Source organism: Electrophorus electricus, chromosome 8, assembly GCF_013358815.1.
Source record: "Electrophorus electricus isolate fEleEle1 chromosome 8, fEleEle1.pri, whole genome shotgun sequence".
NCBI classification, from domain to species: Eukaryota; Metazoa; Chordata; class Actinopteri; order Gymnotiformes; family Gymnotidae; genus Electrophorus; species Electrophorus electricus.
The window spans coordinates 16,600,375-16,627,205 of NC_049542.1; the positions used below are offsets into that span (position 1 = coordinate 16,600,375).

At 40.4% G+C, this 26,831-nt stretch overlaps 1 protein-coding gene across 1 annotated transcript; it reads left to right on the plus strand.

Moving 5' to 3' along the window:
- The first annotated feature begins 19 nt into the window (after positions 1 to 19).
- Positions 20 to 24,983, plus strand: sdc2 (syndecan 2). The gene is made up of 5 exons (XM_027032114.2): positions 20 to 449; positions 21,988 to 22,087; positions 22,303 to 22,466; positions 22,748 to 22,868; positions 23,722 to 24,983. The coding sequence occupies exons 1-5, from the start codon at positions 390 to 392 to the stop codon at positions 23,883 to 23,885; spliced, it is 609 nt and encodes a 202-aa protein (XP_026887915.2). The 5' UTR covers positions 20 to 389; the 3' UTR covers positions 23,886 to 24,983.
- Positions 24,984 to 26,831: the final 1,848 nt, after the last annotated feature.

Genomic DNA, 26,831 nt, shown 5'->3' on the forward strand with positions numbered 1-26,831 from the left:
CCTCGTTTGACCTGTATTTTCTATTCTACTTCGCGTTTAGCCATGCGGGCAATTCGATGAGGGTAACACATGATAGGGTCGTTTCGTAAAATTCCGACTTCAATGAACTAATAATAAAATAAATATTACTATTACCATAACGTGTAACATTTGAGGTTTGGGTGGAAATGGTTTAAAAAGGAATCCACGTGCGGAAAAAAGTACACGGGGACCAGTCTGACGAAAAAAGCAACACGTATCCGGTGGGATTCCACTCCTGAGTGAAAGACAGAGGGAGACGATCGTGCAAGAGGGCGAAGGTGGCAAAAAGAGTTGCTCACAAGTGGAAGCGAACAGGGAAAGATTTTTTTCGGTTCTTACGTACGAATACGCATATTGTTAAAGGAATTATGAGGAACATTTGGATGATGGTGACCCTCGGCTTGACGGCTTTTCTTTCAGGGGAAAGGGTGAGTTTCTGCGAACAATGCCGAATTGCGTTTGGGTAGCTGGTGGTAAACTCTTCACATACCATGTTGGCACTGCCTTCCATGTTTGTCTACATATTATAGGTTAACGTTAACCTGTCTATCGTCCCTTACGGACGTCGGTGTGCCCTTTTTTCTATATTATAGCTAGCTAATAGTCTCAATGAATCGGTTATGTTTGGGGTAGATTTCAGCTATCACCGTATTAATGCCGCGTAGAAATGAATGTTGGGCACTGTGTTAGGATAACAACCTTATAATGTTAGCGTTTTGTAATATTTAGTCTATAGACCTGGAAAATGAATACATTTAACGTGAAGTCATAAAGAAAAAAACAGAGACAGCAACTTCCTAAACTTTTTAAATGCTTACAATGTCTTCATTAGCTGCTATACATTTTTCTGTAATGTGGGATAATTATCCGGAAGCTTGCTATGTTTAATATATACCTTATCGTTACTATTTTCAAAGCGAAAAATAGTACTGCTGTCGGGGTTGTCAGCGAGACGGCGGGTTTGATTTTCTCTTCTCTGTCAGTTGCTAGTTCACACCAGTAACTACATTTATGAGATGTAGCAGGAACTATTCCCCGCTTAGTCGACGTTTCTGCAATATTTTAAGTGCATTTTTAAGTGCACATTTACACATTATTTAATATTTCAGCATAATTGTAATATGTGGGCGAGAAAACGTCCTTTCTACTACGTTCTCGGACAGTCTATCCTGATGTTGCATTTGTATTATTAAAAAAGATTCTTCTGTCTTCTCATGTTTCAGTAGTCCTCATTTCATTCATTGAGGGCTGATTAAAAAAATAAATTAACTGATTAAACTAACAGATCATAGTTGATGATAACTGTATGTAGCTGAAATAAACGACATAAGCATAACTCTTTTTGCAGTCTAGGCTGTAATTGACCATTGAGATGACATTTTAAGCAACAGGGAATTTACACATATTCCCAGTGAGCCCTTACTGTTAGTCCCTACAGGCCCAGGCCAAGCATAAGTGGCATGGGGGTCCTCCCCTTTTAAAGGTGGAATTAATCTAAAGACGTGCTTTGAATGTTTGCACAATGTATTTCTTCACATTTAACAAACAGATCCTGGAGCAAACCAAATCAAAAGCAAATCCTGAATTGACCCGATCACAAATGCTTGAAAATCACAGATGATTTCATGTACCACCATGCTTGCACAAACACCTAAAAGTACAGAAAATACAATGCTGGAAATACAGTAAATAACAGGATTATAGCACATATGTTGTTGTTTTGGATGTGTATTTAAGCATATTAGAGTTAAAATGAATTTATGTTAAGAAAATGTACAGACTGAAATATTCAGAGCACCTTATGTCTGCAGAGTGGTGGCATGGTTACCAGTCAAACTGGAATAATGACGACTGTGGGTCACACATTTCAAGTAGACTGTGATTTGCAAACAAATTCTAAACTTTTGAAAAATTATATAGATTTGTCAAATTAATTATGCTCCACTGAAATAGATTAAAAAAGCATAATGATATGGTTTTGCTAATAAAAATGTAAATATTCTTGGGTACTCATAACGTTTGTGGTGCAGGGAGTAAACCATGCCACAAGGAAGGCCATGGCCTTTTGCCTTTGGCCAGCTGCAGAGGCCAAAAAATAACATTTTTTTCATTCATATTGCAGTCATATGTGCTATCTGGTACACCAACCCTGAGTTTCTGTCTATTTTGTACCAAATTTCAGTCTTACATACATGACATGGCCTGTCTTAATGTCAAGTCTCTAATATAAGCACATTTAGACTTTCCTGTTTACTGATGTTATATACTGTCACATTATATTTCATATGGTAAATCAAAACATAACAGGTTTCATAACATGGGTTACTATTCTGTGTTCTAATGTAATTGTGAAAATATCGAATGCATTTATGCTCTGGTGCTGTATTGTCATCTGTTGTGTACTGTGGTATTTTTGGCTGATATTGCTAGCCAAATATTATTTATTTGCATGAGGTCACTCATTATGACAGTTGGTGGACTTGACCCCCTCAGGTGAGAGTACTTCCATGACCAAGAGTGGAATTAAATGTTTTGCAGCTTCCATGCATTTACTGGCATTTTGTCAGGTATTTTAAACAGAAACTTCATTTTACCTCACTGAACGATTCCCCACTGGATGTTTGCTAGTGTTAAGCAGCTCAGTAGTAAATGACTGCACAAAAACCAGCACTGAGTGTCTTGTACTGCCTTTTGAACTGCCTCAAGCACCAGTGTAATTCCATGCTTGACTGGCATGCTGGTTTGTACTGTCTCTTTCCATTGATCAGAAGCTCAGGCAGCATGCTGTATCCATCTCAATGAAACCCAGCATAGCACATTGATTCTCCATACTGAGTAGCCTGTTGACATGGCAATTAAAGTATTCTGGCTGGAAACCACCAGGCATATCTACATGTTGATTATAGTTGATGCAGCTCAGAGAGCACATTTCTCCTGCTGACAAAACAAGAAGGCACCATATCACTGTTAATTCAGAATACATTTGTATCCTACCAAGAAGCTAATTGAACAATATTTAGACATTCTTTTGTAGGAATGCTTTTCGTGTGTGCATGATTGTCTTATGTTTTTTTTATTATTGGGATCTCATCCATACAAATCTGCTTTGTTGTCAGAGACAGATTTTTGAATCTGTTATTTGTATGGTGTCAGGAAATGGGGGTGCTGTCTTGTTTTTAAAATGGAGATTTATGCAAGGTCATTTCTACCATGACCATCTGAGGCACACCTCATGGGAATATCTGTAGAACAGAATCTGTACAATTCTTTTCTAGGCTAGTGACAGATTGATTTTTCTTCTTCTACTTTGTCAGTAGAAGTGGTGCTAATTACTGTTTTGTGTCACTGTTTCAAAGTGTCGCATATTTACAGCCAAATGAGGCTCATACTTACAGTGAACAGCTATTTTGGCAGCGGTAGCTCAGTGGTTAAGGTATTTGACTAGTAATCAGGAGGATGTCAGTTCAAGCCCCACCACTGCCAATTTGTCACTGTTGGGTCCCTGAGCAAGACACTTAACCCTCAGTTGCTCAAGTTGTGTTTAATCAGAATTGTAAGTTGCTTTGGATAAAAGTGTCAGGTAAGTGTAAATTAAAATGTTTATAGCAAAAAGGTCTTTGTCATTGTATCTTTTTGATGTCACTTCTGTCATGGATGTCTGCTCTTATGTCACTTATTACTGCTCACTTGGGATTAGTCTTTGGTTTAATATGTATTAATGATGAGGTAATGAACAGACAAAGGAGGGAGACAAACACTTACTGACTGCTGTCTCACCTCTTCTGTGTTCTCTACTTGTTCACCTGAGGCTGATTTTCCATTTTTTATTAGAAGCTGTTGGCTGTGGGCAAAAGTTCATATTGCCACCTTGTTTACTGCACTTTTGTTTACAGAACTCTCTAACAGGCAAGAGGTAGCACTTCCATAATACAATTGCATCTAGTAAGCTCTTTTTTTGTTGTTGAGGACTGAATATCCTACAGTCAGTGGTGTGCTGTAAAAATGATGTTCTTTGAACTTGCAGTGAGCAATCAGGGGACAAAATGAAGTTCCACCCTGTCTTTCTGACTGACACCTGAAAACTTCAGCTTCATGACATTTTAGTCGATTTTAAGGCTAAGGATTGGACATGGACACCAGCTGTTGTAAGTGCATCCTTTGATATGCGACATATATTATTTCCTGCAGTGTATTTTGCCTTGTATTCTTTTTAAGTGCTGGTAGTCTGTGATGGTGTAATCTGTAGAGGTCTGTAACTCCCCCCTGAGGGGCTAATCTTGTAAAAGCACTGTTTTCTATGCAGTGCAGCCCAGTGAGAAACAATGCTGTCAGTGGTTGGAGTCTCACTGGGAGCAGAGGAACACGGGGCCCCTCTAACTCTGGCCACTAAGTGATGTGCCAGGAAGTCGGTGTTGTCTTGGTCACATGGCCATGTTGTATGCTTGGTGATCTACTAAAAACCTGTTGGGCTTTTCAACAGTGTCATGTGTCCAGTAGTTGGAAAAGACATAGTAGAAGACTATGTTCTGCCTGACCTTTCACCTCTCTGACTGGTGGCACTGTCATGCAAGAAGTCAGGAGCCTACTGCACTGTGAACTGGGTAGTGGTAAATTAGGAGAAACATAAAAAAACATACAAATGTATACAAAAACTCTCCATAGAACAGCAGATCAAGTAACTTGCCACTTTTAGAGTAACTTCAGTTATTAGCAAATAAAAAGCATTTTACCCAGGGCTTATGTTTTATTTTAAAACATGGTTTAAAAAAGAAACCCAGATGTCAGGTGCAGACAAAGTCTTTAATCACAAATGTAAGCATCAGCAGATTCAGCATTCTCTTTGTATAGTCAGCAGTGTCAAGGAAGTATGATGATTGCCTTTCTGATGCTGATGCACTACAGGCAGTTTTCCCAGCCTGCTCTGTGTGTGTGCTCTTTTGGCTGACTCTTATCTTTCTGCAGCATCATAAATGGACCCCCCTGCCTGGGTTCTTGGGCTCATGAAGGAATCTCAGTGTGCTCTTGTTTTGTCATCAGCAGCTCCATCTCAACCCGATTGATTATTTCACTGCAGCTAAGCTGCTTCACTTTGCTATTATTATCCAGGCTAAGGTTACTCCCAAGAACAGCGACAATATTCCACCCCCCCCCACTTCACAGATGGAAAGAATGATGAGGGGTGGAGGGAGATGGGTCTAGCTAGACTCTGCTGACATTTGCCTACTGCTTGTTAATATCAGTAAAGCAAAAGTCTGCGTAACGCATGTGCGTTTGTTTTTAAGCAGCATGCCCTTCTTTTTGGCACTGTTTTACTGAGACTTGGAAGCAGTGTCGCTACGTGGTTGAAGTTTCGCACACCAGTGGGAATTCATGAACGGCGCAGTTAGAGTGGTGAACAGCCAAAAGTAGCAGCGGTCGATGGCTAGCACACAAGTGTTCCCTAAGCCTGTTGCTACAGAGAGGGTGAGAGTATTAGATCAGAACCCTAATCCTGTTATGCCACTGAACAATCCACTCTCATTTTTACTTTAATTTCACTTATACAAATGCATAGTTCCTTTGGGGATTAAGATTGAAGTACAGTGCTTTGGCTAAACTGGGGTGGGGGTTAGTGTTGGGTGTTGGAGGCATGGACAGGGGCTTCTTTAAACAGTCTGCTTTCTGCATCTAGGTTAAGGAGCAGGCAGGAGAGGCACTCTCTGGCAGCCTGGGCATTACATTAAGGGCATGGCATGTCACTGTCTCGCTGGGCAGCAGGGGCAACAGTGAAGCCATGTGCTGATGTGGTCATTAAATGACGCGACTCGGCTTACTGCATGCCGACGAATACTGAGACACGCTTGCTGACTCACTCGTTTGTAGTAAAAATTCCATTTGTGGATCAGAGGAATACGGTCCCCAGGCATTCTGAGCTTTGGCAGGGCGCTCTGAACCCTGTTTCAAGATGACAAAAATGAAATTGACTAATCTTAATTGAACACAGCATGCATCTAATTTGACTTTGGCCCTCCCTGTTGAGCCAGCATAAAATCTAATTCTCAGTTCTTTTGACATTTACTGCTTAGACAGTAAACTGACATACCATGATGCCACTGGCCAAGGATAACAGCAAGACTGTACAGTAGTTTCATAAAAGCATGGAAATGTTGACATCTGGTCAGTCAGCTTGTCCCTTTATGTGTTTTAAATTGCTATGGGAAATGCTATGGTACATTTAGCACATCTGCAGGCCCTCATAATTACAAGTGCTGGTTATTATGTCTCAAACACACCTAATTGAAATCTCTGAAGCAGAAGAATGCACTTTTAATGACTGGAGTTTCCATGCTTCTCAGCTGTCTGATCTCACTACCTTAGTAGTATCCATGTACTGGTTGTTGTATACTTGGCCTGTTTAACAAACTTCAGTTTATTTTACTGTCCAACAATTCATTAGAATTAGAATTGAAATTAATTTGTCTACCAGGTGCACAGAGGTAGTCCATGGAACACAGTCATCCTCAAGTAAATGCTTAAATCATTCCTCCATACTGTTACTAAATTGTAGTGCAGTCCAGTGGGAATCATGTGAAAATTGTATGTATGTATGTATGTGTGTGTGTGTGTGTGTGTGTGTGTGTGTGTGTGTGTGTGTGTGTGTGTGTGTGTATATATATATATATATATATATATATATATATATATATATATATATATATATATATATATATATATATATATAAATAAATGTGTGTGTGTGTGTTGAGCTATAATCATGTGATCAAGTAGTGGAAGTGAATTGAAAACATAAATTTCCTTAAAAGTCATGGTTTTCTTAGAAAATATGAGTATTAAATGTCTGTCTCCACAGCTGTTTTGAAACATTGATTTGTAGAAGACTGACAGACACCATGACCAATGGATTTAAACTGTGACCACTGTGACCTCATACTCAAAGGGGGAATGCTTCATGGAGGAGGGCAGCAAAGGGAATCGCCCTGAAAAGATTAAACCGGAGGGGACATTTTGTTGATCTTGAATCATTCCCAGTTAAAAAGCATTCCATCCCCACCATAGTTTTGATGTGCTCGGGCGCATTAGTGTGGCAGTTCTGTGAGCAGGAGTTAATCTGGACTAATGCACTCTGTAAACACCCATCTCTGTACTGTAAACTCTGCCCTGATCTGCCTGTGTGTCCTCCAGGTCTTTGTTCTCTGTTTAACTGAGGAATGGATAGAGCAACTCCAGAGGAGATTATTGGAACAACATCTTTCTAGTTGGAATGACATTTACTTCATAGCTGTTATTTGCAACCCCTAAGCAGTTTATCTTGCAGTTAAATTTGAAGTTATGGGCCAAAAGCTCAGTAGACATTAAAAAGTTGGCAGCAAGTTGCCATTAAAGAGCGAGCTAGGTGACTTGATGAACATAATGAGATGACATTGTTTTATGGGTGTTTTGGCCTTTCAATGTAAATATGGCACAGGCAGGCACTAGTGTGTATTCAGATATGCTGCTTGTTTTGGTTATACTATTCACATTCACATTTACCATAAAGGGCGGAGTTGTACAACTCATCTTGTAGAGCAGGTAGAGCATAGAGCTAGAAACACCAATGTCATGGGTTTGAGTCACTGTACTATTGATAAATATGTCTCTCTAGATAAGAGCATCTGCCAAGTGCCACAAATATAAATGTCTAAGAAAGGTGAAAGAACTACCAAGCTGGTTTGGTGTTCAAGCCAGGGTTCTACAGTACACTTTCTGCCAAGAATCACTGATGCTCTTGACATAAAAATATAGGCACACACCGAACCATTTTCGAACAACAGCTTGTTTAGCCTTTTTATTACCAGTGCATAGAAAAATTGAAAAAGGATCCAATTACTATAATACAGTAATTAACCAACATTCACCTAGAGTACAATAATTGGAGTCAAATATAATTTTGATTTAACATTGAACAGTGCAGTCGAGGGCTACTGTGCATCATGTACACATCGTTACTATGAGACTTTCATTCTCACTGGTAGTTCAGTTCAGTTAAGTGGTTGGCAAGTAAATTACATTAATGTTAATCAACTGATGTTTAAGCATTAAAGCAATTTATTCATTAAATGATATTATTCTTTAAATGCTAGCTAATGTTTTACATGTTTTTATTCACACTTGATGAATACTCAGTAAACTGGTAGACTTCGGTCAAAGTCTCCAGTCGCACGCATACCCCTAAAAAAAAAATGTTCCATTCGCATTTTAAAAAAGGGAGGACCAAAAGTGAAGGAGGACTGCAAGCTAGACAAGATGTCAGTTACAGGGCATACCTCGAGCACTGCCTTTCAGTCAGCCATAGTGGATTGCTAGTGCTCTATTCTGAAATTAACGGCCTAATCAAGTAGTTTTTGTACTGACTGAAGTTAGTCCGTTTAAATACTGTCAGGTCTGGGATGTTTGTGTGATTTCCTGAATAGTGTCTAGGCCTAGTGCCTCATTGCTTTACTGTATGGTAGTGTGTTATTTTATTATTTTATTCTCGAACTGTTTCATTCTCTGCTCCTCACTGCTCCTCAATGTCTCCTTTTTGTTTTTACAATGTTATAAGTAAAGCTACTGCTGTGATAAATGTACGGCTAGTTTTATTTCTTCAAACCCAAAGTTTTAATGACTGCAAAAATATAAAAAATGGCTTTTATTCATGAAAAAAATGAGTTACTTAAATTTAGTTCAAGTAGAAATACCTGAAACATTTGGTTAAAATATGTATTTGTAAAGTTTTATGAAGGAATTTTATCCAATATTTTACTAGGTGGACTCAATGTTTGTCCTATGATATGTACAGGCAAGTTCTTGTATCAAGCACAGCATCCATGGTAATATCATCTAAGGCTGGAAAATTCCTGTGGTTCTGCTTCAGAGTAGCACATGTCCCTGAAAGTGGTAATTTAACAAAGTTAATTCCATGACTGTTGCCTGACACACATCAAATTTCTGCATTTGTTTAATGAACAAATGAGCATTATGAATCATTTATGGTTTTCAGTGTTTCCATGGACCAGTCAAAATTACTCTTATCAGAAAGCTCTACATCTCAGGGACCAATCAGTGCAACTTGCAGAGTGCATCTGCTCATATGGAGCCACTAAGGCGCAGGGTGAAGTCGAAGTGGGGCTGTGTTGTTTCTGGGATGGCAAAGGAAGACTTGAAGCCCTGCTAACTGAGTACATTCTTTCAGAATTACAGCAGGATGGGAAAAGAAAAGGGCTAAACTGTTTTACAGAAATTTTAAAGCTGTATTTAGCACTACAGTTTAGCAGTGATCTTTATCTATGTGATGAAGGACAAAGTAGGCAGTTTTGGAGCTGTGGCCTGGAGTGGGTCCCCATGGAGCATATGCTTTCTGTCCTTATGAACTCAGCAGTATCAAGTGTCTGCTGGGAAATGCCTCCATCTCTTGCTCTTCATCATGAAAGACTTAAAGCACTGGTAAAGAGCCTAGGGTTTGCTGAAGCTTAATTATTTACGTAAGATAAAATATGAATTTACATTTTGTCTGTATACATTTAGAACCCTATTGAGTTTCTGTCTTGGGGTGAGGCGGGGGGGGGGGGGGGGGGGGGGAAATAATCTTTGGACAGTAAAGCCAGGTTTTAAAGATGTCTGTTATGGTTATGGTTGATCAGCTTTATTATTTTTTTCACTCAATGTAACTCATTTTTTTCAGTAATCTAAAGGTTTCAAGTTCTGTTGACACTAGGTTTTATTGTTAATTTCTCACATACGCAGTATTTTAACATTTATGGCATTTAGCAGTGACTTACAAAGGTGCTTAGTTGTCTACTCAGAAAAGTATCCTTAGCTACTATAAATATATTAAGAGTCCAAAAATACCCTTATATATGTTTAATAGTGAAAGTAAGAGCATTTCCACACGCACAATGCAAAGGGAACTCAAGGGATTGGGACTAAACAGCTATGTAGCCTTAAGAAAATCTCTTGTTAGTGAGGTTAACTGGCAAAAATGGCTTCAATTTGCTAGGCAGCATAAAGATTGGACTCTGGAGCAATGGAAGAAGGTCATGTGGTCTGATGAGTCCAGATTTACCCTGTTCCAGAGTGATGGGCACATCAGGGTAGGAATAGCGGCAACATTATGTGCCTAAAGAATGAGATCAGCTGACTACCTGAATATACTGAATGACCAGGTTATTCCATCAATGGATTTTTTCTTCCCTGATGGCACGGGCATATTCCAAGATGACAAAGCCAGGATTCATGGGGCTCAAATTGTGAAAGAGTGGTTCAGGGAGCATGAGACATCATTTTCATACATGGATTGGTCACCACAGAGTTCAGACGTGAACCCCATTGAGAATCTTTGGGATGTGCTGGAGAAGACTTTGTGCAGTGGTCCAAAGCTCCCATCATCAATACAACATCTTGGGGAAAAATTAAAGCAACTCTGGACAGAAATATTTCACTGCGTGTTGTACTGTGTATGACTATGTATGTGACAAATAAACCAAACTTGAACTTGAAATAAATGTGACATTGCAGAAGCTTGTGGAAATGATGCCAGAGAATGCGTGCCATAATCATAGCTAAAGGCGGTCCAACGAAATATTAGTGTGTGTGACCTTTTTTTTGGCCAGGCAGTGTATTCCCAAATGTGTTATTTGCCTGAGGCTGTTGGTTATACCAAAATTTTGGTATTTGTATTTACAATCTGGACATTTCCTTGGGGCATTTTCTCCCAATTTTCTCCCCAACTGTCCGAAATTCCCATTTCCTACTCAGAATCTAAAAATCCTGTTACAAAATAGCTGCCAGCCCAGGGATGGTTACTGGATTTCTGAATATTGGCCCATGGTTTAAGCGAAGAGATGCAGACATCTTAACCCACTGTATCAGTCTCCAGAAGTGGGGTATTTTTGTTAACACACTGTCCAGAGTGGCTTCTTCTGGCAGTGTTGAATCCTTCTGTTTTTGTGATTTGGCTGGTGAACTCCAGGGATTCGTGCTAATCTCCAGCATGTGCCACTATACCCCTCGTGACTTTTCAAACTGCTAATCTCAAATGTAGCTGTGTCTCTGTTTTAAGGGAAAGTATGTCTATAAGGCCAGATTTATGCTTTGTCTGTAGCATCTAATAGTCCAGTTTTGCAGATTTACCAGTTCTGTCACTTTTTGTATAAGTAGGACCACCCATTTGATGGTCATAGTTAAATCTTCCATAAGATTTTTTTTAACTGACTTATACCTGGGTGAGAGAAATAGGTAATGGATGGAACAGATGCTGTGGTATAAGTTTGATTATTAAAATGCTCCTTCTGTTTTCAGAATGGCAGTAACAGGTAAAGATAAGGCATGGTGTTTTGTTGCACAAATGGAAAATCTCTTCCCAGAACAGTAATGCTGCTAGTGCTACAGGTTGTGGATTAGCCCCACATAATGGGATCACAAATCACCACCTGGTACTTTGACCTGGGGCCTTTATCTCTCTTTTACTCTATTATTTTGTGGTTCACCTGCCAGTTCCAGTAGCAAAAAAAGGTGTTCATAGACTCTTGCCTCTAAAACATCAATTTAGACACATTCCATATTTGTCTTCTTGGAAGTTACTAGTCTTATGTCCACGTATATATGTTATTGAAAAACAAAAACAAACAAAACATTTTTTGCCTTCTTTCATCTTTTCATCTTTCTCTGTCCTTGTAGCCTTCCTGTGCTAGTGACCGCACCCCTCCCCCTTTTCCTAAAAGCCATTGCCCCTGACTCCTGGGAGTCCAGATCCTCTTAGGGGGAAGCTTGGATGGCGATTCATCTGTAGCATGGAGGATTGGAGAAGATCAGCAATTGAAGCAGTAAAATTGCCCCCAAAGCTTTTATCTCCACAGATAAGGGCCTTTTGCTGTGCCAAGTGATGTAAAGTTTTGGCAGGTCATCATTTTTTGATGTTTGGGTAAATGAATGGGAAAAGAAAATGTCCTGTGCTAGCTTAAACCCTATGAAAGTGCCTGGTGTGCACAACATTGATAATGTTCAGACATCCGTGTGACGTCAGTGGTGAGGCACCACTGCCCGTCTGTTCTTATATTGCCCTGGGGGTCTGGTGCAATCAGAAGGAGAACTCAAGGTTCTTTTAATGTTCTGAAAAGGACACTGTAGCACTGCTGTCTGCTGGCCTTTGGCCGTTCCCTGGTCCAGTCACTACTACCATGGTGAAGTTAATGAGCTGACACTTAAGAAGAGCTTCCTGCCATAGAGGGAGAAAAAGATCAGACTTGAGACTGGAAAAAGCATTTACAGGCACTCTGGCAGTGGTTGAAATCTGGATTAAATTCAACTTTGAACTCGCAGCTAATTTATACATCAAGTGTCCAAGTGTCCCATGGGTGGCTGGAGAAGGAGGGATGGGGGTGTTTGGGGGGGTGTTGGGGGTGGTACCCGGGTGCTTTGGAGCACAAAGCCCCTGCCCTTATGGTGACCAGGGCTTCACATTTAAGTCCAAAGAGTGCAGGAAGCTTAAACTGTTTGAAGTGAATGACATGAGCAGCATTAAGTGAGTTAACTACTGACTCAAAGTGGATGGTATCCATAGTGCAATGTCTGGTAAAGGAGGCTCACACTGAAAACACAGTGTCCAACACAGACCACAGTGTTGCATCCAACTATTACAGTGTTTAGATACTGTAATAGTTGGATGCAACACTTTTCTGCATCTTGCTGACCTATAACAACAACAAAACAAGAGAACATTTAACATTTGATTTATTTTGTCATGTTTCATTATAATCCACAAGTTTTTAGTTCATGTAGTGATTTTTATTCAGGATAAACTAATTGAGCTTTGTGTAGCTGACAGACCTGAATTTATTCCCCTGCTATTCATAGACTTATATATAATAGCCTGGTCTAAGCCTTGTGTATCTCTGAAGTTGAACATGCAGTCAGTTGCCTGGCACACATGGCCATGTGCTGCTCGAGGTGATTACATATGCTGTAAGGATGAGCTTCCTCCTGGTTCCTCCTGACATACCACCTGTGTTTGGAGAGCACTGAAGGAAATTCCAGACACGCTTTAGTCTGAAAGAGCGCATTCATCCAGAGAATGTGCTGGGCTAAGTCTCAGTTCCCTGGAGCATGTGAGGAAATGTGTGTTTGGGTTTCTCATGATGGATGTTAGGCTGTGTGTTCACATTTCTTTTTCTGATGCATGAATCTGCTTGGAATAATAAGGACCATTTGTGTACTTTTATATCTAATTAATTAGATTAATTATTGATAGGCATTGTTGACACTTATTTGAACTTTGGTCAATGCAAATGTTTAAAGCTTGAAACATTTTTCACAGTATCGAATAAAGATTATTCACCCGTGCCCACTGACCTTGAACTCTTTGAAGTATTCCTTTTTTAAAGATGCAGTTGTTGTTGAAAACCTCCAATGAAAAGCACCTACTTCCACTAAAAGGTTGCTAGGAGATTTCAGCCAGCCCTTTTCTGCATCTCCAAAAACCCCTGGAATGTTCACTTGTGAGTTCCTCTCAAGCATTTCTTCAGGAAGGAATGTCTTCCAAATGTGCATGATGTGCTGCTGTGCGGCTCTCAGAGCCATCCCGTGTCCCAGTGTTTAGGATGCCGTCTGCCTGAGGTGTGCTTTCTTCAACTCCCTGCCCAGCACGCAGTACTCTCGCAACAAAACTGTCTTAACAGCCCGAGCATCTGTTTCCTAAAACCTGCACCCCTATGCACATACAGCATGTTTTTTAGGCTCTTGAGAGAGTACTTTGCTGCATATGGTCAGGAGCTTTAATTTCCTGTCTTGACAAATGTTGGCATGCCTCAGTGTTAAACCTTGGATGGAAGGAGATGTGCAAAGTTCAGGATGGTATTGTGCAGAAGGGTGCAGTTCACATGAGCAAGGCCAGATGTGTATTCTACATCTACCTCCCTTCCTTTGCCACTGTAGCAAAACCAGAAGTCTGATTTGTACTCTGTCAAAATAAAGAGAGGGGCTGTTGTTTGGACTGTGAATTAGTCTTGACAGGAGTTAATCTCTGCTTAATCAGATAATTGTGTTACTGGTCGTCAGTTTTAAACTTTTAAGGATTGCGCATTGCCAAATGTCTGTTTATTAAAATTGCTTTAGATAAGTTTTGTTATAATTGTGACATGCTAAAATTAATGTAACATGAAAATTACAACACTGTTCTTTATGGAATAAAGCAGTAATTATTATGTAATGTCATTACGAACATTTATGAGAAGAATTAAGGCCTACATTCTGTCTTGGTGACTTGGAGCTTGTTTTTGTGAAGCCTTGGAGAAGCTATCTACCCACAGAAACAAGTGTGTTGGGTTCACATTTGTTCCTTGGAATATTAGCCCATCCCACTATGTAGTCTACAGCAATAAAAGAGTTTGAGATTTTAACAGAAGTATGGAAATGTAGAAACCACTATTGCCATGTGTTGTTTTGAAGTCACAAAAGTCTTGGCTTTTGTATGACAGTATGCAGAATAACAGAAATCATTGCTCAAGGTCATTTTTGAGTTGTTGCTGTGAAGCATTTGTGTGATTTATAGATTGGGTAAGGTCTAATCTTTGGAAAATTAGTGTCAGAAATGACATGATTTGATGAAGTATTAATTGTTTTGATAAATGTCATAACTTTAAGATATAGGGTCAAATGCACTGGCATTCATAGCAGGGTAATATGAGACTAGCTACAGAATCCTGCACAGTTCTGTTGCTGCATTAATAGTGGTAATGTTTATATTATTTGTTCATTGTCATTCAACCCTAGAAACTGGGTGGTTGAGGGCAAAGAGAAACCCACATTTTCGGTTACTGATACATCTTGAACTTATTTCCTTCTTTGACTCAAGGTCTTTAGGATTTGAGGCTTCGGAGAGAAGCTTTTTAAAATGATATCCATGCGATTTTCCCCGTGGGTAACCCCAGTGGGGCCTCTTGTGTCTGCTCCTCCCAGTCTGCTGTAACCGGAGGAGACAAACCCGTTGCGCTGCAACAAATCTTTAAGTATTTTTATTCAAATCTTGACAAGTAGGGTGAAGCCCATTTCCCAGTGTATAGCGTTTCACAGCTTACAAAGAAATCTTGGGTTTCCTGTGTGTATCAAAAGCTGCTTAACTGTGTAGAAGAATCACATTGCAACCATGATCCACTTTGGAGCTATAGGGAGTCAAGGAGGAATGAGAGCAAAGCCCCATCACAGAAGCCCTCAGGGTTAGATTAAAGATGTCTTGAAGCACTATGAGCTAAGTGCTTTAGTGCCATGAGGCCTTTTTGACAGTGACAGTAGGCAGTTCAACATGTCTGCTTATGAACTGTTTAAAGCCAAAGCACTTAATCATTGCCACAAATCATCATCAGTGAAATGCTGAGTCATTGCATTGCTTAAAGCGGCTGCTTTTAATATAATGCACGTTTATCAGCAAAATTCATTCTGAAATAGTTATATTTAGTTTAATTAATCTGCAAAGTAGCTAGTTAGCTTTTATAAAATGAAAAACCAGCGTTGATGTCTCTTTTGAAAATACTTAACGTTTGGAAAGAATGGTAAATGCATATATAGCCAAATGTTCAACATATTAATGTGATTTTATTTAACAATTTAAAGAAGTGATACTGCAGTGCTTATTGATTTGAATGAACAGTCCCAAAAATGCAGTAAACACAGATATAGATAGGTCCTGGTGTGGATGACAAGGAGGTAGATTTGATGGACTTGTCTCATTGTAGAGCCATCAGAATAGGAGCATGGCTGCACTTGATATAGGTGCATGGGAATTTTTTTTACAGTATGGGTGACTGGGGCATAAAGGTGGAGCTCTGCTTGGTAACTGTGATTATTCCTTTCAGCTTTATTCCCTATCATACATAGACAATCAGATATGGTAGCCATTTATGCAGTCAATCAACTCATTACTGTGTAGATGATAGATTCCAAGCTAAAAAACAAATTATTCTCGCATACGACAGTTGTCCTAAATGAACCACATCGAATGGCTGGTTATGTCATATTGCATCACAAAAACCAAGGCCTTGAGGTTGCTCAACTGTTTGTATTCTGTATCACGGTAGCATATTCTAACTCTGTATTGTTGGTGTAACTACAGTTATCGATGTCCATTGGAACATTATTGTGCATTTCTGTTTGGACTTGTTTTCAAAGTAGGATAGTTTGGAAATTAAATTGAAAGTCTTCCTTTCAGGGAGCAATCCTGGACAGAGGTCATAGTGGCAGCATGCATTGTATGATCCTGTGCTGTGGATGACTCAAAATAATATATTTAACTTTGATTATGGTTTTCTCTGAACTCTGGGCTTACACACTTTCATATTTTCTTTTTTAGACCTTTGCAAGAACCTAAATCAGTAAGATCAGGGAGTTATGTTCCTTTCTACTTCAGGGGTTTAAACTTCTTAATGACACTAGGTGGTTTCTTTAAAATAAAATTGACACGTTTGTAAACGTAATTCTGTCATGTTGGTGTAACTGTTTTGAGTTCCTTTGCAGAGAGGAAATATGTGATTTTACTAAAAAGGTTAACCATCTGTTACATCAGTGTTACTTGGTCACCCACAATAACACGTATGTAATAAAACATCTTATATTTTAGCTCATATTTCTAATAACAAGGAAATATGAACTAACAAGTCTGAAATCATCTTCAGAGTTTGTCTAACAGCACAAAATCCATAACAGTTGCTCATGTATACATACATATATATCTATGTATGTAGAAGCCTAATAATAGACAGCCCTTTGGCACTGTTTAAGGAGAGTGAAAAGCCAAGGTATGTAATCTAAGATAAAGTAGTGCTTGCATGTTTAAGGTACTAAATCTGATGAATAATGTGCATGCTTTAGTATTCTTTACAAGGTTAAAAAAGCTGCGATACGGTCTGCTGGTTATAATTCTAGTTCTGATTATTCAATCCTTTGAGAGAGATTAGCACCTTATGGCCCAACAAACACTTAGCAAGTTTGTGAACATGTTTTTGCAGAGCCTGTTAAATCTGCTGCATACAAGAATGCCACAACTGCCCCATATCTCATAACAGAAAACTTTAACATTGCTATCATATTGGATGTCCATGTGCCTCGAGCCCTGCAACATAGTGCCAGGCTGCTCAGGTGCATTGTGCCACCTGAGAGGACTTATTGTCTGCTGAGTTGACACGTGTGCCGAGCCTCTACGCCCATTGTGCTTTCTGCAGCTCCTAGGACCCATGCAAGGACCGCACAGCACCCGTTGCGAGCACCCGTTGCAAGCACAGGATTTACTCCACTTACACTTGCAGGCCTCAGCTCACCTCTACAGTTTCCCCTCAGAACTGGATATTTAATGTCAGCACTTTGATCCTCACCTTCCAAATGAGGGATTAGAACTACAACTCAGGCTCATTTAGGCAATTAACTATCATTCCACGCTGCTTTGATCAGTCTAAACCAGCTTCAGAATTGTACTTTATGAACAGCCCTCTCTGTAGGCAGAGGAAAGGGCCCACGTGCCTGACTCAGCCTGCTCTGCTGCTCATGACTTGGCTCATGTGCTGCAGATTAGCTTCATCTCACTTCATGAATGATGTCATCACATAAATGTCCCCCCCCTTTCTGCTGTTGGATGGGACACAGTAATTCGGGGTAGGGCTTTTCTTTGATTTGTGTCCACTTCCTGCAGAAGCCCCCCAACCTCCTCTTTCCCCTCGCCTCTCTGAAAGACTATTAATTAGTTTCAAATTACAGTTCCCAGCAAAGCAATAAAATATCAGGCTTGGAACAGTGTGGAGTTCATTATCTCCTCCCCACCCCTATTTTCTCAGACTTCAATGCTAGAAGTTGCTTTGCAAAGATAGAAGTTACTTTTTTAGTCTCCTTCTGTTAATCTCCACTTTAAAGTAATCCAGTAAATTATGGGTGTGACAGGAGGTGCTGTTTCAGAGGGATACTGCCAGAAGCACTCAATTGAAACTCTCTGTCCTCCTGGATAGACTCCTGCCTATAACACACTATCCTTACATGTTCTGTCCACACAGCACTCCGACAGGAGACCTATTGACACCGTTTTTCTCTTCAAAGGTGATAAAGTTGACCTCATAAACACACTGTGGACTGATGGAACTGTAAGGCTCTGTAGTGTTGACTGAGGCAGCAGTATTGATTTGCTGTAAAGATCTGCTCCTTACTTGCTTCATAGACAAACTCGCAGTCTTCAGCTCTTTGTAATTTTGGGACTATGCTGTGTTTTATTGTTAGCTAGAGTGAGACTTGGAGACTGTGTGCTGTCTGAAGAGAATGCAGTCTGGTGGAATAACTGAGAAGGACAGTCCTTCAAGCAGCATTTGGTGCATTTGGTTCAAATGAATGGACATTTTAATTACCTGGAATGGAATGAAGCTAGCACAAGGGCTTTAGGCATCTCATGTTTCTTCCACTGAGTTCATTTAAGGTGCTATGGAAGGCCTTGTAGGATAGTGCATGAAAGGCAATAAAATGATAAGGAATATCCATCTGGTTATCGTCACCCTCCTCCCTTCCCTCAAGTGTGCACACAGACACATAGAAACACACAGGAGGGTGACGCACATGTTTTCTAAGAGGTGCGCTTTTCTTCCTGTTGTTGGTGATTAGTATAGCAAACACGTGATAAGTTTGTGTGGGGGTGGGATGGATACTTCTTCAGGCTCAGTGGCCCTTCCCCCATTTCTGCTCTGCCCCCACCGACTCTCCGATCTGTCTGCTCCTGCAGTTGCTTATGGCTTATGGCTAACCGCACACCACACTTAAGGGACCCATTCTTCTCTTTCAAAGGTTGCTAGGCATGAATGTACAGTTTGACAGGCTTTTAATGCAGTAACCTGTAGGCAACAGGCATATGCTCTCTCTCTCTCTCTCTCTCTCTCTCTCTCTCTCTCTCTCTCTCTCTCTCCCTCTCCTTCCTGTCATATTGCTGTTTCTCTCTTCTCACAAATCCCTGCATTGTATCTGTGTCTGCGGCATGTTCGCAGTGCAGATATGGCATGCCTTCCACTGGCTGCTTGTTCATTAGTCCCAGGCAGAAGTATCTCCCATACTCCTGTGTTAATGGGTGGGCACTCATTACTGTGGCTTCCTCGTCAGCCTTGGTCCCTCTCTGATGTTTGTTAGGGTCACCAGCTCAGTCACTGCCCTTGCATTCCAGGCTGATGGAGCCTCACGTATGCTAACTCTCTTGGCTCCAAGATGCTATGCAGAATCCTGTGAGAAAGAAGTTGCGGATAACAAATCTGCATTGAGGTTCCCAGGTAGGCCCAGCTCATCAGAGGCCCAGGTTTGGCAGGAGTTTAATGACACATCCGGATATGTGGGCGGGCATTAGAGTTTGTTCGTGAGGCTGTTTGGGAGTTCAATGGTGTGTGGGAGTGTGCAACTACAAATTGGGGTTGTGGGTGGTGACTGGTGTGGGGAGCTGTTCTTTCCATCTGCGTATTGGCAGCTGTTTGTTCCAACACCAGAGCCCAGCATTGAAGATCAAAGGGAGCTGGCAGTTAGGCATATAAGGGGCTGCTTTGTTGCTTGATGCACTGTCAGCTTCAGTACGTCCCATTTCAAAGTGAAGAGATAAAAGATGTGGCTTTTCTGTTTAGATATACACCGTATGCCTGAACCTTTATGCAGGATTTACAAGTTTTTACTGAATGGAATGTTCTGGTTCTGTTGGTTAATATCTAATAATGGTTATGAATAATAATCTTTTTTCTGTACAACCTTGCAAACACATTTATTAGACACTTGGGTATGAAGAGGTACTAAAACCCTTTTATCAAGAAAACATTTAACACAATGTTTGTGTGAAGTATACATAATTATCTGTGGGTCTTTGCTGCTGATTTGGATGGAATTCCACATCTACTATATTATATTGATTCAAGTGTATTCCTGAATTGTTTAAAGAAAGGAATATGAATGCTGGAAAAAAGAGGTTAAGATAAAGTTGAACAAATTCCCTCTTTGATCAAAGTCTTAGTGGGAATGGCATCCTTACAGAAGTCAGCTTTGCGTTTGAATGAGCTTGTTATTGTTCCCCTTTCACCAGGTTTTCTCTGCCTCCCTGGTACATTGTTAACAGAAGGAACCTTTCTCAAAATCTCTCTCTCTCTCTCTCTCACACACACACACACACACACACACACACACACACACACACACACACACACTCTCTCTCTCTCTCTCTCTCTCTCACACACACTCACACACACACACACACACACTCTCTCTCTCACACACACTCTCTCTCTCTCACACACACACACACACACACACACACACACACACACACACACACACACACACACACACACACACACACTCTCTCTCTCTCTCTCTCTCTCTCTCTCTCTCTCTCTCCCTCTCTCACACACACACACACACTCTCTCTCTCACACACACACACACACACACACACACACACACTCTCTCTCTCTCACACACACTCTTTCTCTCTCACACACACTCACACACTCACACACACACACACACACACACACACACACACACACACACACACACACACACACACACACTCTCTCTCTCTCTCTCTCTCTCTCTCTCTCCCTCTCTCACACACACACACACTCTCTCTCTCACACACACACACACACACACACACACACACACTCTCTCTCTCTCACACACACTCTTTCTCTCTCACACACACTCACACACTCACACACTCACACACACACACACACACTCATGTAGACGAGCAAACCATACCCACACTCATGTAGACGAGCAAACTATACCCACCAACACACAGAAACCCTTCAAATCCTTTTTATCAGCTGTACATTGCCAACAGTTGTTTTTTTTTTTCTTTCTCAGAGACAAGTGGAATAGCTTGAGCTCATTGACTCTCAAACTTTATCTGCGGAGCAGACGAACAAAAAGGCCAGAATCTGTGCTATAAACTAAGGCCACCTCAGCCACACGGATACTTCCAGGGCTGATTTAGAGCTGCTATTGTGCGTCTTTTTTGTAGCACTGCATCAGTATGGAGGCAATGTCTGCAGCAGTGTGAGGCTGCATGTGAATGGAGGTCGTCATGGAGTCCGCAAAGCAATCCTGCAGTGAGCAGAGACATGCTGCTGGTTCTCATCTGTATGTCCCTGCATGTAAACAAGACATGGCATGTTCACATATGCCTGTCTCCTCCCTGAAATACCTGCCCACTTTGAGCCCTCTTTGGAATGAACTCATTGGAACTGTGGTCTTTGAGTTATTGGGTGCATTGAAGAGGCCAGCTGTTGGGCAGCTTTATATTCCCATATTGTCAAGTCTCCAGTTAGTCGCTGACATTTCGATAAGACACCTGCACCACTGGAAGACAAACACTGGCTCATCCCGGGGACTGGTGCCAGCGGCCTATGGGAATGGGAGGTGGGATGTAACTCTAAATTGAGAGGGAACATGTGTCACTGTTGCTGCCGGTGTCTGAGGTACCAGGGGCAAGTGACACAAGCACAGGCTGTCTAGAACAGCGGGAATTTGCACTGTAGCATGCCAGAGAGAGAGCCAAGCCTCTTATCAACAAGCAGACCTCCAGCGATAAGCCAAGGCTCACAGAGACAAATGCACTTTATTCAGCCCCAGTTGTGACTCAAGCATAGAGACAATATCACAGTTTTAATATGTGATACTGTAGCTAGATACTGCAAGTCTTATGTATTATTGCAGGTGAATGCCCCAGGGATGTAGAAAAACCCCCCACCAAAACCATCAAATGAAAAGGCATAGTTCAGCACACTGGCTGTATAAAACCTCTTCATTGAGAAGTACTTTTTAATCTTCCACTGGCTCACAACCAGAATGAAATCTTGAGCTGTGGGGGAAAAAAAAAAAAATCTTAAAACCATTTTTTCTTCTGAATGTTTAAGTATAATGCTAAAGGTACTAAATCTGTGCTGTTTCCCTCAAAAGATAGTGGCCTCAGCAGCTGCGGATGACCTGTACCTGGAGCAAACAGGTTCTGGAGCATATCCCGAAGATGATGATGACTTCAGCTCTGGATCAGGCTCGGGTAAGATCTCACTGTGTGATGAAATGGCCTGTTCTTCACCAAAAACACCAGTGTTTGTGTAAGTCCCGATTAATGCAAATAAGATTTAAATCAACATGTCAGGTATTAATTCAGCATGGGTTCTGGGTGCTGCACCTGGTGCTCAGACCACTGGGCTGGTGTGCTGTTTGAGAACGATGGTATGCTCTCCAAGAATGATGTTACACTCCATCCAGGTGCAGGGGAGGAGGTGGAGCAGGCAGCCACGGTGAACACACTGTTCATAGCACCCAAGGCAGAGCCCACGCAGGACACCACCAAAGACTTCACACCCAGAGTGGAGACTTCCACTTCCCAAGAGCTCTCAAGAGAACTGCCTAGGAAACCTGTCAGGACCGAGGTTAGTCCACTCACACAAATGAAATTCATTAGGAGTGGAACTTGTGCACTTAAGTGTATGTGTAGTTTATGGATAGGGGGTGTTGTGTAAATCTAAGTATGTGTTATATCTCTGTGGAGATTCATCAAATTAATCCAAATTCATATGATATTTTATAACACTGTTATAGAAACAGCATAGTGTAAAACTGATTAAAATACCAAGCTGTGACTGCAGGATTTATCACAGTGTAACATGACATGATATCGATCATGATGTCAGTGGTTCCTCTGTCTCCTCAGTCCCTAGCGCCTGCCACAGAGGATCCACACAGGAACCCCACCACCAGCTCACCCCAGTCTCCCAGGGAGCCCTATGAGGTGCACTCTGAGAACCTCTTCCAGAGGACCGAGGTTCTGGCAGGTATGTAGGCTGAGTTGGGGCCATTTTGTTTGGAAACTGTATTTCTGCTTTTGTGTTACTTCACTTTTACCAAGTATGCTTTCTTAATTATAATGTGGACAGTAGGCTAAGGTTCTGAAGGTTAAGTGCATGTTTTAAAGGACCTTGCTCTAAATGTTATCATGATTCTCATTTTTTATTTCTAATAATTCGAGATCATGCACAAAGTGGCACTATATTTCTGAAGTGCAATGTGAAATGTTCTTGAGTACCCAGTTTACTAATCTTTACAAACCACTGTGAATGAGAGAAAGTAAGAACGTCTCCAGTGGCTTTCAAGGTAATATTGCAGGATTTAATACTCATGCATATTTGGCAGTTTTGTAGGGTGGATTTCCTTCAACTTGACCCTTAGCTGCGTCTCCATATTTCCTGCTTATTTCCCTTCCCTCAGTGATGGATGACAAACACATACAGTGCTTGCTTCACATAACTGATCAACACCCTTGAGCCGTACATTCACTGGGGAAATATTAATGTTGAGTTAACTGCTGTGTCTGGGTAATATCCTGCACTGAGCAAGCTGCAGGATCATCCAGGGAGCATTTACTGTGCAGACTGACACAGACTGAGACTATATGTTGTCACCTATCTATTCTCCATGCCCCTCTAGCTCCATTGTGGAGGTCTTTTATCCAATTAGGCAATTAGGTGAGGCTTACCTGAGTGCAGTCTGCTCTTTATGGGCTGTGGAATTATGTGGGAAAACGAGAGCCTGGTCGCATAACACCATGGGAAGATGGTTGTCACCAGCTTAATAGTTAGGGAGTGTATGCAGCAACCATTAACTTCTCCTTTATCTCCTACCTTGCAGCTGTCATTGCAGGCGGAGTTATTGGCTTCCTCTTTGCGATCTTCCTCATCCTCCTCTTGGTGTACCGCATGAGAAAGAAGGATGAAGGCAGCTATGACCTCGGGGAGAGGAAGCCTTCTGGAGCAGCCTACCAGAAGGCTCCCACCAAGGAGTTTTACGCATAGACTCCCACATCCTACTCTGTCCCACAAGTCAAGCTTCACCAGCCAGAATGACGGTCTCAAATCGACAATGACAATGATGATGATGACGGCAAACACATTCAAATAAAACAAAATTGAGGAACATGAATAAGAGGAAAGCTTTTGCATAGAGTATTGTAATTAAGACCTTGTCTTTCTAATGAAAAGCAAAGCAATGCTCATTTTATGGTAATTCTCAGTGTATTTAAACTTTTATTGTGTATTATTTGAAAATGCTGAAAAGACAAAAACAGTCTGTAAAGGTGAGGAATCTGCATATTTCTTCTGTCAAAGGCGCTGACTACTTTTTAACTGTAGCAGTAAGTATTTGTAAAGAAAAAACATTTAAAGTGGAAAAAATGGAATATAATTGTTCTGTATCAATCTTATTTTCATTTCCATTATTATTTTGTCCCAGCATATCTAATGTTGATCTTAAAGGTGTATTTCATTAATTTATCTTTTTCTCTGGTGTTTAAAAATGCCTTTCTATAGTTTTCATGGGGCACTTTTTGTCTCTGAATTAACATTTAACCATCAATGTAAATGTTCTCCCTTAAGGTTACAATGTTTATTATTATTATTATTATTATTATTATAATTATTATTATACTTGTAGCCTTGGCAACAATGTGTACACAATTTACAAATGATTTTATTCCCTCTTTGTGTAGCTCTAGCTTCCTATGTAATATCTCTTTTTGCCTAGTTGGTAATTGGATTTAAAGGTATATAGCTGGTGTGTTGTTATTGAATTAATTTGACCTCATTTTACTTGGTTGGTGCTTATCAGACATCGTGGTTGTTGCATAGTCGATGGTGTTCATCACTGCTATTCTGGGAAGAACCCACTGCATGCTTTTGACACCACAAGGTCTCAGTTTCAGTTGTCATATCTTTTGATGCCTGGATCCATTATGATTTTGTCTTGGGATCTAGTGGATTGGGATTGAATTGCTTTCTGGCAGAAGGAAAATGCCTGACAATACTCCAGAGTCTGTCTGCCATATTTGTTATGTCTGTTAGAAAAGTACATATTTGTATTACAGACAGCTTTCCCATGACGTGGGTGACTGATAACCATTGTGTTATGCATTTATTCAGAGTAATATGCTAATGCCGCTGTGGAAGTCTAGGCTACATATCCCCAACACACTTTCTTCAGGTTGAGCTTCGGCTAAGCAGTCTTGCCTTCTGTCCCCTGCCTTATTTGTGCCCTCTCTCTTGGTGTCAGGCCTTTTGGCTTTGGAATGTCCTTCAACTGCCTTAAGACATGTAGGCATCCAACCCAAATAAACGTGGGTGAATATGTTTTGATGGAACCTGTTCTAATTGGGTCTCCAAGCTCTTCTGGGACATGGAGTTTTTGCTTGGCTCCTGTTAATCTGGTGCTGAAGGCTGGGTGCTCGTATGAAAACAAAAGCCAGTAAGGAGCTGCTTCTCTCTCTTTCCCAGTGGGAGGGAGGTGAATGTCTTATTTGCACTCTGTGTCTCCCTCTGATCCATATGGACTAGATAGGACATGAAGTCACATTTGAGAAGGCAACCTGAATGAAGAGGCACCTCCAATTCCCTCTTACTGAACTCCATCCATTCATACCTCTAACTTCCCTTTCTTTTGTACCTAACTGGATCAAAGGATGATACTGCAAAAAAGCAAACCCAAAGACTCAGAGGATTCCTGTATTGCTGTGTCATATTCCCTTCACCAGTTTTGAATTTTCACTTTCATTTGTTTTTTCACTTTTAGTCCTTTTTAAAGACCTGACCATAAAGTCCAATTGCTTATTCATATATAAAAATATCTAGAGCTATATAGAATATTTTATACATATATATACACACACACATATACATACATATAGATACATATATATGCATACACACACAATTTTTATATATATATATATTTATATATATATATATATATATATATATATATATAATATACACACACATATATATATACATAAATATATATAAATATATATATATATATATATATATATATATATAAATAAATGTGTGTGTGTGTTTTAAACCTTCAAAGTGCCTATCATTTGGATGTGCTTCTGTATGTCCTTGGTTGATGGCGGTATGTACATGAGAATGGCCAGAGTGAGCGGTATTGTATAAGCACAGCTGACTGTAATGGTGTAGATTTTTTTTTTATTTTTAATGTTTTTTTTTTTTTTAGTCTTATAAAATGCCGACAGTATTGTACCTATAAGTTGAAACAACACTACTGAATAAACATTGTGGCCTAATTATTGACCATTTCTTTTGTTTCCTGTGCAGTTGTATATACAGTCTTTAGGATTAGTAGAATGAAAATATGAAGTGGGCAGTGTGTTTGGGGAAAACCGCAGAGAACTGTAGCAGAGACTTTTTAATGGAAGAAGATAACCATAAGGACTAACATTAAATGGGTTTATATTATATCTATTTACACATTGTCTCCAGATCCCCTGTTTTACTAAATGGGTTCGCTGGGATTACAGGTTTGTAATCAATAACAGCAGGTCTGTAGTCTGGATTAAGGCAGTCATGGCTGTCTGGAGTAGAAATTGTTCATTGCACAAAAATGATTCCCTTGATAAGATGTAATTGAAAACAGTGTAATGACCTCAGACAGCATATTATTCTGTTTCAGTAATCAAAACAATTATAAAATGCTGTCTAACTGCTTATAAGGTTGTATTTTAGATCCTTTGTGCAGTTCTTTGCATTGGAATTTTTTGTAGCATTTGCAGATACACACTTTCTTGTGTCTTTTCTTCCTCTGTTCATCTTTCTCAAAGCCTTTGTTTTCAGGTCTGGTCAAGGAGTCAGGCCAGACTTTAGCCATTGCTGATGTATGCACACAAGTCTGTAGTCTGTGATCTGTGCCAGCTGTTGGGTCAACCCCTGGGGCCCCATCACATCAAA

Bases quoted from the DNA above. Each gene is read 5' to 3' on its own strand.
- sdc2 (XM_027032114.2), top strand. From the start codon at position 390: ATGAGGAACATTTGGATGATGGTGACCCTCGGCTTGACGGCTTTTCTT. The intron at 450-21,987 runs GTGAGTTTCTGC...TTCCCTCAAAAG, and splicing joins CTTTTCTTTCAGGGGAAAGG to ATAGTGGCCTCAGCAGCTGC. The intron at 22,088-22,302 runs GTAAGATCTCAC...CACTCCATCCAG, and splicing joins CAGCTCTGGATCAGGCTCGG to GTGCAGGGGAGGAGGTGGAG.